Below are 15,942 nucleotides of genomic sequence, written 5' to 3'. Positions count from 1 at the left end.
ATAAACTGCGTGTCTTATCTCTAAAGAGGAAGGAAGCTTTTCTTCATACAACACAGGTTATTAAATCTAAACTCTGATCACGTGAAAAAAAAAGAACTTTCTGATCCTTGAATAATATAATAATAATATCAGCTTCTGATATACTCCCTAGAGTCTGTCCAAGAGACAAAACTTGTTACAGTAACATAATCTGTGTGTATTTAGCTACTGTGTTCTGTTCACACAGCTGATGTGTGACGGATACGGACATTTTGCAGAGTTAGATACTCAAAGTATGGTAGAAGAGGTGGAAACTTTAGAAGATAAAACATGAATGTGTCCATGGAAAATGTCTAAATCTAAAAGTGTTCAGGTTAGATGACATGAACATAAACTGTCAGTTTTAACACTGATACAGATCAGCTTCTTCTAAGACTCTGAGAGAGTCTTAGAAGAAAACACAAATCAGTCACAATTATGATTAAAATATGTGAAAGATCTGCCGGCGTAAACTGATATCAAATATCACCACATGAAAATTGGTACGCTGTAACTGTTTCCTGCCTTCCTGAAACACAGGATGCACCTGCTCAGCAAAAATATTCACTTTTAGCATTTAAATGTGAATTACTTTCTAAACAACTTTGTCTTTTTTTGTTATTAAATGCCAAATATAGTGGGTACATAGAGATATAAGATGCTATCCAGTGGTAACTTTCTGTCACTTATAAGGGCACAATGACGTCACAAGAGGCACAGCAATTAGGCTAATCAGTTAGCATTACCGGAAGGGATTGGAGCTAAATAAAGGGACGATTTTCGCAATATATTTTGTGGGATATATGTTAGATATCCACAGCTTCTTCTAATTTAAAGATTCAGGAATCATTCCAAAAATAAATAAAGAATAAACACAGACAAGGATGTTTTGTACATGTGTAAAATGTTTTCGGCACACAAACAAACATCAGTTCCACAAGGCTCTGATCTAGGACAAACTCTTTTGTCTGCCGCCAATCTTCTTTTTAGAAAAGTTAATTCATATTTATTGTTGAAAAGACTGTTTTTGCCATTCACTACTCCTCAAACCTTAATCACAGCTACTACGTCTAATCAGATAGTACATTTATAGACTTGCCTTGGAGGCCTTGTTGACCGTTACAAACTTTTTGTTACATAAACTCTCAACCCCACACGCTTCATTTTGGTTTTTGCTTGTTGAAGCATTTTAGGTGGAATTGTTTTGAAATAACACACTTAACTAAAGTGACTTATTATAGGCCACCATGGCGCACATTTCATGTAGAAATACGTTCATAAGTCATTTCTGAGTTTGACATTTTTCGTGGGAATTGAGCTGGAATTTCATCTGGGAGGGAGGAAAGGAGAGAAAGAGAGAGAGAGGCAAAGAGAAGGAGGTGGGACTCAAAGAGGAGGGTTGGAGGTCCGAGTCCATCAGGGTATTAACTACCCAGGATTTTCTCTCCTCCATCACAACTCTGCAGGAGGAAGAAAAAAAAAAAGAAAAGAAAGGAAAAAAACGAGTAAAATGGAAAAGTCATTGTGCGTTTTGGCTTCTTTGCTCTCTCTCGTTGGTTTTACAGGGGCAGCTGAATCGACGGCAGAGAGTTTTTCTCTTTTACCGAACTATACGACCCCTGAGTCAGCGAAGTGGACCGAGGCTCCGACTGCGGCGGAGCGGAGCGGAGACGAAGCGACAGTAGGAACAGAGCAGCTGCGCTCCACGGCGAGTCCTGCGGTCAGTGAACGCAACGTCAGGGCAGACAAGCAGGGAGAAGAGGAGGGAGGGCGTCCCAACACAAAAGATGATAAGAAAGCAAAACTGGGTAAGGCTGAAAATAAAAAAAAAATTATTTCTTGAAGCTGTGTGTGAAAGTTACTCAATTTCAATTAAACCCACAGTTAATTAACTGATGCATTCAGGGACTTCACATTTCAAGCGTTAGTTTACCACTTTGGGTTTTATATTGTGAAATACATAAGTTTGAATTTTTTGTTCTTCTGATAATCTCATTCAACTCTCCACTTCACTGGAGGAGCAGAGAGATGAATCTGACTTTACATAACCTCACACACAGGTTACATACAGTGCTCTGTAAAAACAAAACAAACAAAAAAAAAAAGCTAGGAACAAAATGTTTCGCATTCTGTCTCGCTTTAACCACAAGCTTTAATTTATTAGATTGACACAGGCCAACAGAAAGAGGCGTTTAATTATGAAGTGGGAGGAAAATAACTGGTGATTCTGAGTGTTTTTACAAAAACAGAAGTGTAAAAAGGCTGGTGCTTTGTAGGACGAGGTCAAACTGGGTGGGGAGTGTCTTTGAACAACACTTTCTTTTAAGCTTTACCACATTTCCAGTTGGATTTAGATCTGGACTTTGACTGGGCCATTCAAAGACATTGTCGGTTTGGCTGTTTAGGGTAATTGCTGTCCTGGAATGTGAAGCTCCATCCCCAGTATCCATCTTTTTTACAATTCTGACTGGCTTTCCTATCCCAGTTAAAGAAAAGAGCCCGCAGCATGACGCTCCCACCACTGTGCTTCCCAGTTAGGACAGTTTGTTGAAATGCCCCAAAACAGTTATTGAAGATTATACTGTAGTTCAAAGGACAGCAGAGGTATCAGTTCAGTCAAATAGTATGTTTATGTTGCTAAAAACCTTTATTTGACAAACAGTGATCATATCAATAGTTTTTTTTATTTCCATTGACATTTAAGGTGTATGGAAGAAGATGAGGATTGAAAGAAAATAACTTTTTTCTCAGAATTTTAAGAAAAAAATCTTAAATTTGTGTGGAAAAAGTCAAAATTCTGAGAAAAAAAAACTCTTCTTCAGTGGTCATAATCCTTTTCCATAAGAGTGTCTTCCTTTATTTTGAAGTACATTTCAGATCCCATACCCAAACACTAAATGCATTTTTGATTAACCACAACATTTCTCATCGTTAAGAACCCATAAACCTCTCTGCAGCCGGAGCTGAAACATTTTTTTTTTCTTTACTTCGGCCTTCGGCTCGTCTCAGATTACATCCAAACCCTCTGGCACTTGGTTTTATCTGCGTCCTCCTCCGTCCCGACCCGACCCTTGGAGGAGGTGAGGGCCTCAAACGTTCCACTGAGCTGATTAGCGGTATTTCACATAACAACCCGCTCAAAACCTCATTTCTGCGTCATCCATCTTGTGTTTCGCATTCATCAACAAACCAGAAAGCGAGCTCTTAACCCTTAATCAAGTCGTCACAGTTTCCCACTGCTGCCGAGGAGCTGCGTTTGGAGACGTCATATTTTACGTCTTCCTAACTTGTTGTTTTGCTCGCAGACTGCCCTCCGCTCGGCCTGGAGTCGCTGAGAGTTGACGACAGCCAGATGCGAGCCTCGTCCCAGGAGAGGATGGGTCTAGGTCCCCACAGAGGGAGGCTGAACATCCAGGTCAGCCTTCGGCAGAGCTCACTGAAAAACAAAACAAAAAAAAAACACAGAAAACTCACAGCTTGAGATCTTGAAAAAGGGCTAATATCTGTGAAATTATTGCCTGTTATAGAAATAATGCACAGCATGTAACGGTAAAAACCATACATATATTTTTAACTCTTTGGAATAAGACTAAATACCCTTTCAATAAATTAGAGTATTATTAAGCAGTAAATTTATATCAGGAACTTTATCACAAAAATAGATTAATTCCACACAGATGGATGTTTGAAAGCCTTTACTTCTGTTAGTTATGATGATTTTGAATCATCCGCTTTCTTTTTTCAGTGTAAGTTAATACAAGATGTGTTTAATGTCAGCCGCAGCCCAACTGAAAGTGTATGTGACAAACAGCTGATTCTAAAGGCCAGTTCACATGTCTCCACAGCATAATGCTGCCACCACCATGCTTCTCTGCAACACACAATCACCTCCAGAGTCATCTTGGACTGCTTCTCTTATTGTCCGGCTTGTCAGCGGATGGCCAAATGCACGCCACACTTTTCAGAATTTTAACCATAATCAATACTGGAAACCTTGCATCGGTTCACCTCACGCTCACTTTGTCCTGATCTCTTACAAGCACCTGAAAGAGTATGAATGTTTTTGCAAAGCAGGGAACTTTTGTTTTTACAACAAGTTCTTGACTTTTAAACAGTTGGTCTACGCAGGAGGTCTGTGAGAAATTAGGTTTAACACAGAGCTTAAATTTACAGCACACTCCCCATTCCTCCGCCCTCCATCTGCCATCTGAAAGCAGTTAAGCTGTAAGTAGGCCAACTTATGCAACACCGAAAAACTCCCATGCAATGTTTCCCAATGATGGATTTTGCAGCTGACAAAGGAAAATAAAGAAGAAAGACATGATTTTCTTCCTCTTCCTTCCTTGTTTTTTTTTTGTTTGTTTGTTTTAGTCGGGGATTGAAGACGGAGATCAGTACGACGGAGCCTGGTGCGCCGCATTCAAGGACCAGGATCAGTGGCTGGAAGTGGACGCCCTTCACCTCACCCTGTTCACCGGAGTCATCCTGCAGGGCAGGAACTCTATCTGGAGGTCAGGTACTATCACAGTTCTTTATGACTGACACACACACACACACACACACACACACACACACACACAAGTAAAAATAAATGCATTTGGTAACAATCAGTTTACTCTTGTGGAAATCACATTTCATTTTTTGCTGCATCAATGACTGAATGTATTGGGTTTGGTTGGTGTTGCAGTTGGGATTGGGTTGAGACCTACAAGGTTCAGCTGAGTAACGACACTGTGGAGTGGCAGACCTGCATGAACGGGACAGAGGAGGCGGTAAGATCCGTCATTTGATCTGAAGAGACTTTTGAAGCTGTCCTAATACGTTCATTTCTACCAAATATAAGGTGTTTTTAATTGGAGGCTTCTTCAAATTCAAATTCAAACTAATACAGACTGATGCGGGAGATCTTTTCTGTCTGCAGAGATTACTGTTTACCATAACTCTTTACATTTGTTTTAAATAAATATGCATTTAACTTCCCTTTGTTATCAACAAACTATTTTTGAATTTGACTTTGAACTATTTCAGTAGGTTCAAGTATGGGGGTCTAACTTCCACTCCTTTCCAAATATTCTGGGGCCACTTTTGTTTAATCTTAATTTAAATGTACCATGTGAAAAATGTCAAGTTTTACGCAGATGATATTGTTCTGGTGCGTTTAATCAAATCCTGTCAACTTTTAATGTCCAACAGACCAATTTCCTTCATCTTAAGATTATTTTAAAAGCAGATAAATCTAGGTCAGGATTCTCTCATAAGAGACGTTTCTCAATGAGTTTTTCCTGGTGATATAATGCAGGAGGAAACAAAAAACAGCTGCGAAGAACCAGACAGACTTAAACAAACTGAAGGAAAAATTCACCCGTTTCATGATGACAAAATCAGACGTAAAACACAAATTAAACTGAAGCCCAAAGTCATCCAGGGTTTGTTCTGAGTCTGTAATCTACTTCAAGCATTTTTGTTTTTCCTTCAACACCACAAGTCCATCTTTGGGAAAAATCAGATTTCTTTCCAGGAAAAAGTAGGAGAAAAAGGAGAGGGGGGAAAAAGTCTACTCTGTTTTCTGTTCCATTCCAAGACAACTCTCGATGCCAAGCAGGTCATGTTTTCAGACGGTTTGTCTTTGAAACATGTGGAGACTTTTGGAAAATAAAAGCATGGCTCTGATCCGTAGTTTTCTTTACTGTTTGCAGAAAGATTTACTGTACAGAAAAAAACATAAACTGAGGGTCAAACTAAACAAAATACTTTGTATACTAACCTCACATAGAACATAGATTGTGGAAATAAGTCAGTACTTACCACGTTATTTTTTTTAAATAAGGGTGTAAGTTATTTATTACCTTTCAACTCCAATAAAAATTCTTGTTTTCTGTTTGTGATCACTGCCGCTTTCTTTTATTGTTAATATATATTTTTACAGTAAAAACTTTTGGACAGAAATGTAGGTGGCCATTATAATCATACCTGACAAGAAAGTCACTTCCATTGAATACTTTATCAATTTTAGTGTCCTTAATCTTCAAACCAACAGTGGTATGGTAAAGTATTGAACTAATTCATATTTGATCGCATTGCTGTCACAAACTTTAAGGTATTTTATTGGGATTTTATGTTAATTTTATGGTGGGTCCCTATTGGATTCAGTCCCCTTGATACCAACTTTTGCTACAATTACAAGCGTAATACCTTCGAGGTATGAAACTAAAATCCTTTTAGTGATTGTGTATGATTGTTCCCTGAATTGTACAGATATTCGAAGGGAACCAGAACCCGGAGGCTCCTGTTCTCGGGCTCCTTCCCGTTCCCACCGTGGCCCGTTTCATCCGCATCAACCCTCAGACCTGGTACTCCAATGGGACCGTCTGCCTCAGGGCCGAGATACTCGGCTGCCGTGTACACGGTACGCATACATTTACCGGGTCTGAACCACAGAGTGTGTCACCGCTAGTGAGTCATTGCCATGCTTGACTTTCAAAACAGGACACTGACTATACCTGAGGCAAGTCCAAGTCAGCAAAGCCAAGTTACTGACACTTCGTTGGTCTTTCCCCGTAGATCCAACAGATCCATATCCCGACCAGCAGGAAAGAGGTTCGAGGGATAATCTGGACTTCAGACACCATGACTACAAAGAGATGAGAAAGGTAAAGCCAGACGATGAGTAACCTCAACTCCCATAAAACTGAAGCAGAAGGTTTTAGTCAGACTGTTGGCAGATTGAGTCCAGATTTAACCCCTCCGAAGGCTTTCTACTTCAGCATATCTTTCTGACGCTGCAGCTCATGAAGTCTGTGACTGAGGAGTGTCCGGACATCACCCGCATCTACACCATCGGCAAGAGCTACACGGGCCTCAAACTCTACGTCATGGAGATATCGGATAACCCTGGGAAACATGAACTTGGTAAGAAATGCTAAAGAGATGAGATGAGTCCTCGATTTTAGATACCAGGTGTTTGAACGATGTATCGACCCACTTTTTTCACTTCCGATACCGATATCCATATTGATAACTGAGGGTTATTATTGGCCGATACCGATCCGATACAGATAAGCAGTACTCAACTGATTTAAAATGTTTTTTTTTTATTTTTTAAACACAGACATAAATATATTGAATTACAGTTTTATTCAATATGTCTACACACTTAAATACACCAATAGCTTCACTAGCTTGCATCTCTCATTGTAAACGGTCAAAAATCAGGCAATGTATCAATCTGATTCTCAAACATATTTCAATCCAAGTCAAAGATTACCTGAGTAAATACAAAATTCATTTTCAAACGATTCATTTCTTAAGGGGAAAACCCAAACAAACTTGATTCTTGAAAAATAAACCTTATTTAACATCTTCTAATCTAATTTAGATTAAACATTAGATTGTAAAATCTCTAGCGTGTTCCCACTTTTTTATCTGAGAAATATTTTAGCAAATTTAGCTCTAAACTGAAAACACTTTCCCAAAAACTGTGGTTAATCAAGGTTCATTCATGATTTTGTAGGAAAGGTCTCAAGTTATTGAGATTTTAGCAGCTGCAGTGTTTACACAGCCTGGTTCCTTCAGCAGAGCGACCGGGGGAGGCCTAGACTCTACGGAGGGCCTCGCTTGTATAAACTAACTTTTTGATTTCCTTGTTATATTGTCTTCAAACATTCTGACTTCTGCTTCAGTGTTAGCTTTGGTTACTCCATGTGTGCCAAAAAGCACAAATAAATCAAATGTGGGGCAGCATGTTCTGCTTTGTTCTCAGAAAAATACATTTCTTAAATCCTTCCGTTCTGTTTTTTTTCCTTTCTACGTATTGACAGCTGTTGTTAATAAAAGTGGTTTTGTGGCTGAGTGTGACTCCGATGCAAACCACAAGGAAGGCAAGAAGATTTGTAGTTTCTGAGAACTACAACTGCAGTTTTTTACAACTGCAGTTGTAAAAAAACATTCAAGTGTGGATACAAACATCAACCTTAGCATATCATACCCACACCTCAGTTTGTACGTTTTCCATATTTCCCATAAGCCGCTTGAATTTCAGGACGATGGCCATTTTTCAAAGCCAAATTATTGCCATAAAATGTATCAACTTAAAGTGATAAAAGTCAGAAACTGAAGTTGATGACTTTGCTGTTTGTGAGTCTCAAGCCAGTCATCAGTTGGATGGAGGTTAAGATGTCTGGTTAACATTAGCTTCCGCTAATTTTTGTTATGCGTTTAACATTAGCGTAGCTTCTTGTTTAGTTAATTACAGGTTAGTGAAGCTAACATTTTGGTTAACTGTGCCCACTGCTGATTTTAGTACAAATTTATGCACTATGGTTCAAACTATGTAGCTATGATTATTTTAACTGGTAATTTTATTGCAAAAATTCATTTTTCATGACAACTATAGTGGCCATCTTGAAAAATCCAAACATTATCAATAAATGTGATTGCATTGGTCAAATTATGCACGATTTGACATTAAAAAAAAAAAAAATCAATCTGTGATAAATATTGCCCTTTTTGGTGCACAAATAAATCTTTCTTGACGACCCTTGTGGATGTCTTGAAAAAAGTCCGCCATCTTGAATTTTTCAGTGGCTAATCTGTTTCTGAAAACAAGTTGGTTTCTTCAAATTCAATTAAATTTAAGCTCCAAAATTTGATCCCAAAGGCAGATTAAACGATGCCTCCTGGTGGCGACGCGCTGCACTGCATTTTATTTAGAGGCAGAGCGTCAGCAAACCACTGCATGTCACAATTTTTAGATTTTTACAATATTACTTTCTCTCCACTTCACAGCATCACTTCACTTTACATCGCTCCATTAAATAAAATCTGAAACATGAAAGACACAGCAGATGTGAAATCTTTGAGGGATCTTGATTTTTTCTCTTTTTACATTCAGGAATGTCCGATGGTAATCGAGGTAATCAGAGCTTGACAGTGGTCCAGTTCAAAAGAGTTTCTCAAAACTCCAAAAATGTAATCTGAATGAAAATCTGCTCTTTTTTCCCCCCTCTGGACTTTGAAGAAAAATAAGAGCCAGAGTTTAAATAAACTCCATTATTTAAACTCTGGTGAAATAAATGGTGAAATAAATGATGACCATTTATTTCTTGGTGATCAAAGAGACCCTCTAAATTGTCCTCTTGGCAGGTGAGCCAGAGTTTCGCTACGTGGCGGGGATGCATGGAAACGAGGCACTGGGTCGAGAGCTTGTCCTAAACCTCATGCAGTATTTGTGCAAAGAGTACAAAAAGGGCAACCAGCGCGTCGTACGGCTGGTCACAGAGACGCGGATCCACCTGCTGCCCTCCATGAACCCCGACGGACATGAAGTAGCTTACAAGAAGGTGGGTGCTGCTAGACGGAGTTCATACCGAGCCGGCAGAAAGTCTTCACAACTTTCTTTAAAGAAAGACAACTTTTCACAGAATTTCCACAGTTCTGTCCTGAAGCACGTTTGGCAGATGTTTTTGCTCTGTTTCACCATGTAAATACTTCAATTTTATGTTACTTTAACAAAAAAAAAGAGAGAGAGTCAAATAAAAGAAGAAGAAAACTACCTTAAAATTGATTTTAGGTCTGTAATGTCACAGGATTATGGCAAAGGGGCGTTTTACAGTTGCATTGTACATCATTGTGTTTGAATGTGTTCGTTGACATTCCTGACGCCATGTCTGACGGGCTGATCTGATTGGCTGCAGGGCTCAGAACTGGCCGGCTGGGCAGAAGGGCGCTACAGCTACGAAGGAATCGACATGAATCATAACTTTCCAGACCTCAACAACATCATGTGGGATGCCCAGGAGACTGCAGCTGATCCATCTAAAGTGTCCAACCACTACATCCCCATCCCAGAGTACTACACACAGGAAGACGCCATGGTAAGGAGGAGTAACTGGGGTTTTTACCCCCACAGGAGGCAAAATTAACAATAAAGTTGAACAAATTTTCTGAATTTTTATAACTCTGAACACCAGATATTGGATTCTTTAAATGGGTTTCACAGGCTAAGAATCTTCAGAGTTCTGAACTTTTGCATAAAAACATTATTAGAGAGAAGCAAAGGCAAAAGATGAAGAAGTACCAGTATATCCTTAAAATCTGGATTTAGAGGCACGCGATACTTGGATTGGAAAACATTTCCAAAGCCAAGAGCCAGACGTTTTCCTGAGTATAATCCTGCTCAGTCAGTTTCCCTGTTTATAGAAATTGACTGCTGAATCTTTTCCAAGTAAAAGAAACCGGAAAACCTGAAAACGACTCCTAATGTTGTCATTTCGAGCAGAAAGATGTGGTTTCCATTTAAGATCAGCATTTTCTTTTCAAACTTTGTTTTCCACTAGTATTTCCACCCTCTTTTTTTCCTAATCTCGTCACATTACATCACAACCTGGTGGGATTTTATGACATATCACTAAAAAGTAGCACAAAGGATGCACGCTAGTCCCATTTTTTAATAAGTAAAAGTCTAAAACTTGTCGCTTGCATTGGGTTCAGCCCCAAGGACTTTATCGTTCTGGTATTTTTCTCACTGATATGATACTCCTTCCATCTTCCCATCAAGTCTGCACACAAAAATACAAATCTTACCAAGTATATTTGTCCAGTTTCTAGTGCAAATATTTTCGTACACTTTATAATATAGCAGTAAGTAACTCCTTACTACTGATTCAAAATTTCTAGATTCATCTGCAAATTTTTTCGCTTCCAATCTGCCATCGGAACCGGCACTTTTTCACCCACATTAAGGAATTACTTACTTAAAACAAGCTCCTATATCTTGCTGAGATGTTTCTTGTGAGCTACTGTACGTTTGTCTCATTTCAAGTATATTATTTATATATTTGTATGAGAAACTAGATCAAAAGATGTTGTGATTTTGCAGTGTGACCACCTTGTTTTCCTTAAAAGCAAAAAATCTTTCAGTCTCATCAGACCAGACCCTTCCTCCACATGTTTCTTCTAATGACGTTTTTTAACTACGGCTTTCTTCATGCCGCTCTTCTACAATGTGGAGTGCACACTAAATGGTTGTCAGTCACATTCACATACACTCATATATCCTTTTCCTTCCACTCTATCACATAAACACAAAATAAGAGAGATTAAAGTTTCTGGAAATATAAGAGGGAAAAAAATTGTGGTCACGACTTAACTCGTGTTAATGTCTTAATAACGGGTGGAAATGACTTGTTTATTAATTCTTTGGAAAGACTTCAACTCACTAACAACTCCTGGACACGACAACACGACCGCTCGAGGCCACGACTTAATATCTCGCGTGAATGTCTTAAAAACAGGTGGAAATGACTTGTTTAATTCGTTGGAACGACTTAATATCTCGCGAGAACAACTTAATTAACAACTCTTGGCCACAACTCAATCGCTCGAAGCCACGACTTAATACTTAATATCTCGCGTGTCACCATCAAACGCGACATATATGTAAAAAAAAAAAAAAAAAAAAGTTCAGTTTTTTTTCTCTTTTTTTTTTTTTTTTTTGCCGCCCCACTTAGCTTGAGAATGCTAATACCGTCTTCCGCCGCTGCTCAGGTTGCGCCAGAGACCCGCGCCGTCATCAGCTGGATGCAGGACATTCCCTTCGTGCTCAGCGCAAACCTCCACGGCGGGGAGCTGGTCGTCACGTATCCCTTCGACTGCACTCGCGACTGGGCACCTCAGGAGAACACCCCCACGGCGGACGACGCCTTCTTCCGCTGGCTGGCCACCGTGTACGCCTCCACGCACCTGGTGCTGGCCAACCCGGACCGCCGCATCTGCCACTACGAAGACTTCCAGATGCACAACAACATCATCAACGGCGGAGCCTGGCACACGGTCCCAGGCAGTGAGTCACTGGAGATATATAAAAAAAAAACTGGTGCTGAGTAGGGAAGTTAAGAGGATTGTCTGGTTTTAGTTTAGTGTAACAGACAAAACGTCACTGAAGAAGTTGTGAATTGGTTAAAGGTCCAGTCTTTTTTCACCATTAATTGAGGAGAAAAACAGATTTTCTTTTGCGTGGTGCAGAAAAAAAAGTGAATACGACAATGCAATGCTACTGTAGATAAAAGAAAAGAGTAAATTATCGCCAAAAAACTTTGAAATTTCCGAGTTTGAAAAGTTGAAAATTTGCTTAAAAAAACAAACAAAACAACTCCTAAATTTAGAAATTAATCTGAAATTTTTTATAGAATTTCTGAGATTAGAATCTAGAAAAAAATTATCTAGAAAAGATTAGTTTAATCTTTTCTTTTTTTTAGGTCAGGTAGGATTATCAAAATTATTTCCATTTACTAAATCCAAAAGTTATGAAAGATTTTTTTTATCAACATATTTTAGGACTTTCTGCATAGTTGGATGTTAGTACATTTCCTTATTATTTCATAAGTGGCACTGAGAGCAAACCATAAGAATTACTTTCAGTCATGTTCAGATCAGCCTCCTTACGGAAAATACAGTCAACTCCTGTTTGGTGGCAAAGGATTTATAAAGATTACTACGCCATTTGAGATTATGGTCTGTTAGACTCGGCTTGGTATATTTTTACTTTGTGTCTTTTCTGCAGGCATGAACGACTTCAGCTACCTGCACACCAACTGCTTGGAGGTGACCGTAGAGCTGTCCTGCGATAAGTTCCCTCATGCCAGTGAGCTTCCAGTGGAGTGGGAGAACAACAAGGAGTCTCTTCTAATTTACATGGAGCAGGTCAGTCTCAACAACTCTTTAGGATGTGGAATTTTTTTTTGGTTATCTCCATAAATAACAGCAACATTGTTATTATTATTAAAACTTTTTTTTTTTTTACAAAGTTTTAAATGTTTCTTCATTTTAAAACTTAACCCCTTAACTGTCACCCTCAAAACGATTACATGTTAGTGGATTGATCCTTAAGGACACCCATGTCTTCATGACAGTTAAGGGGTTTTAAAAAATGGAAATAAAATAACGGTCCTTTAAAAATAACAGCAAAATTCCTAGTTGGTTCCATATTGTTCAAATGTTTAACCAGGAGTAAGCAGTTTGTTGATGGTTATACAAAGAGTGTAACATGAAGGAGTGTGTGTGAGCTTCTTACTGGGCCTGCAGCTCATCACCAGCCTCAACACCAGGTTTCCTCCTCACTCAGGTTCACAGAGGAATTAAAGGCGTCATCAGAGACAAGAGCACCAAACGGGGGATAGAAAACGCTGTGGTCAAGGTGGAAGACCACGACCACGACATCAGATCAGGTCAGCCCTGCAGTTTTCATTCAACCTGCTGTTTAGCTTCCCTTCTACGAGGGGAAATGAAAATGTGATAGGAGATGTACTTTTTTTTGTTGTTCTCTCTATTTATCGTTCAGTTTGAATCAAGCTCAGGAACATTATTTGTTGATTTCAAGATGTTTTTGGTTTTTTTAGCCCGTTAGCTTCACAAAGTGGAAACATGGAGTGTTTCCCTCCCCACGAGAAATTCATTTTCTGTAATCTTGTATTTCTACCCAAAGAGAGCTTTTATGTAAGTTACATTCACCGGCAGTGACAGGACTGAGTGTTGGAGATGTCAGCCTTTACAAATGTGTGCTAAACTTTGTCAGTATTCCACTAATGAGGAAAAACCACAATTTCTCAATTGCTGTGTTTCCATTAAGCAATAAAAGTTACATTCTGCAGCTTTCTACCCAGATTATCTGACACCAATTGCAAAATTGGCAAAATTTTGGAACCTAGCAGTAAAGCGAGCTCTAAAACTCCAACATTATCCTCGGCTACGCAGAAAATCCACACAATCTCTCCTGCTTGACAGTGAAATGTTCCAGTTTTCACTGTTAAAGCACCAGACGTTCACACCAACCTATACGTTTTCGTCTAACCTCGTACAGCCGCTGACGGGGACTACTGGCGCCTGCTGAACCCCGGCGAGTACAAGGTGGTCGTTTGGGCAGAGGGATACTTTCCGTCCATGCGTCGCTGCCACGTCGGCTTGGAGCCTCATCCAACGATCTGCGACTTCGTCCTCACCAAAACGCCCATACAGAGGCTGAAGGAGCTCCGGGCCAAAGGAGAGAAGATCCCGAGGGACCTGCAGCTGCGGCTCCGCGCTCTTCGGATGAGGAAGCTGCGCGCCAGCACCAAGGCCATCAACCGCCGCAGAGAGAGCCAGACGAGGCGGGCGCGCTCCTCCTGAGGGCCCGAGAGGAATCGGAGAGGACGAAGGGCCGAGGAAGACTCTGAAATGGAAATGGATTATTGGTTTCAAAAATTTTAAGTGAAATGTAACTGATTTTAATGAAAAACTGTCTTCTACTGCAGGATCAGCTGTGCCGAGAAAAAACAAATATCCAAAAATACACAAACTTTTACAGTGCCCTGCAAAATCACTTAAACTTTTTCACATTGCGCTATACAGTCACAACTTTCATGCATTTTATTGGGAAATTTATGTGATGAACCAACACAAAGTTGCTATTGTGAGTTACTGTTACGGAAGAGTAAAATATGTGCGTAAAAGCGTAATTTCTCAGGATTTGTGTTGCAACAGTTTTAGTTTGTGGGGGTGTAATGTAGCTAAATGTGAAAAAAGTTTTAGGGGTGTCAAAACCTGAGCATGGAGCTATTTATAAAACATCACACATACTGGATAATTAGAAAAAAATCAGATAGTTTCAACCCTTGTTCTTTTTTTTTCTTGTATGCTAAGTAGAATGTGAATCTCTGTCAGCTGGTCTGATATATCACATTGTCTTTCTGCATTGGGGACAACAAACTCCCAAATAAATGTGATAATGTTGCAAAATGTCAAAGTTTATAATAAATGATTCAGAAGTAAAGTATCAGTTGAATGTTAATAAAATGCAAAGTGTTCAATCCTACTTTTAAAAAAAACTAAGTTTACTGAGACAATGCAGGTCCGCTCCACAATCCTTCAGTTTCTAACTAAAAAAAAAAAAAAAGAGCAAAAAAAAACGCTGCAGCTATGTCCGCGAAACGGTGGCGCCCCCTGGTGTTCACAGTCATAACAACATGTACTGCTTTTTCAATACAGTATACCACCATTACTGAACTTGATTGAATAGAAAACTCCCGACCTTTAACCCCACAGAGAGCCTATGGAGTTATGTAGATGGCCTGAAGACTGTTGTCATAGCAACCTGGGCTTCCATTAACCTCAGCGGAGCCACAGGTTGATGGCCTCCATGCCACGTAGTAATACAATTCATGGAAATTTAATAGAATTTTAATTTACTGAGAGATTCAATTTTGGGGTTTTTACTGAGCGTAAGCCATAATCATATAAATGACAAAATATAACAACTTGAAATATACATTATTCAGCTTTTTGTGATATTTTCATTTTTGAGCTATTAAAAATGAGCAAAACTTCTGTAAAAAACTAGATTCATTCACTTTTCTACAGACTCGCTACCTATATCTGTATTACCTACAGATATAGGTAGTAAGTTATCCTACTCAATGTGTAAAGGGGTAAATACTTTTTCATGGAGCTGCATCTAAAAAGATGTTAATACTTTGAAAATGTAGGCGTACCAGTAAAAAAAAAAAAAAAAAAAGCAGATCCCAGCAGATCTTTGGAAATAGAATACAGTAACCTCCTTACGCTTCATCGGCACAAATAAAAAAAAAAAAACACTGTGCTAAAGCAAAGCAAATCCATCTTTAACACATTTGGACTGTATGTAAGAGTCTAATATAAAAGACATTGTAAAAAAAAAAAAAAGAAGAAGAAGAAAGAAAAAAAGATACTTCTCTCTCTGTTATTTTTTTTAGATATCCTGTTTGTTTCATCAGAATTAACTGGGGCATCCTGTTTAATGCTCTCCTTTTGAATTAAGTGTAAGATCATGTCTTGGTAGGTTCATCTGTTGGCAAGGCAACCATTAGTTGTGCGAGTGCACAACTAATAAATCTGGCTTTTATGGAAGTGTTGCAA

The 15,942-nt window shown here is 39.1% G+C and overlaps 1 protein-coding gene across 2 annotated transcripts; it reads left to right on the top strand.

Moving 5' to 3' along the window:
* Positions 1-1,421: 1,421 nt before the first annotated feature.
* Positions 1,422-14,861, top strand: LOC103150058 (probable carboxypeptidase X1). 2 transcript variants are annotated; one of them, XM_007569497.2, is made up of 13 exons: positions 1,422-1,826; positions 3,324-3,433; positions 4,390-4,529; positions 4,706-4,790; positions 6,274-6,424; positions 6,580-6,668; positions 6,804-6,927; positions 9,160-9,356; positions 9,711-9,890; positions 11,563-11,857; positions 12,578-12,717; positions 13,139-13,241; positions 13,874-14,861. In XM_007569497.2, exons 1-13 carry the CDS (start codon positions 1,529-1,531, stop codon positions 14,176-14,178), a joined length of 2,217 nt encoding a protein of 738 aa, XP_007569559.1. In that variant the 5' UTR covers positions 1,422-1,528; the 3' UTR covers positions 14,179-14,861. The 2 variants fall into 2 exon arrangements, with proteins under 2 accessions (XP_007569559.1, XP_007569560.1); XM_007569498.2 differs by lacking the exons at positions 1,422-1,826; positions 3,324-3,433 and having other exon boundaries at positions 4,448-4,534.
* The last annotated feature ends 1,081 nt before the right edge of the window (positions 14,862-15,942 follow it).

This window comes from Poecilia formosa, unplaced genomic scaffold, assembly GCF_000485575.1.
Source record: "Poecilia formosa unplaced genomic scaffold, Poecilia_formosa-5.1.2 Scaffold241, whole genome shotgun sequence".
Lineage (NCBI taxonomy): Eukaryota > Metazoa > Chordata > Actinopteri > Cyprinodontiformes > Poeciliidae > Poecilia > Poecilia formosa.
The sequence above is the reverse complement of the archived record's forward strand: the minus strand, read 5'-3'. Positions and strand labels throughout refer to the sequence as shown.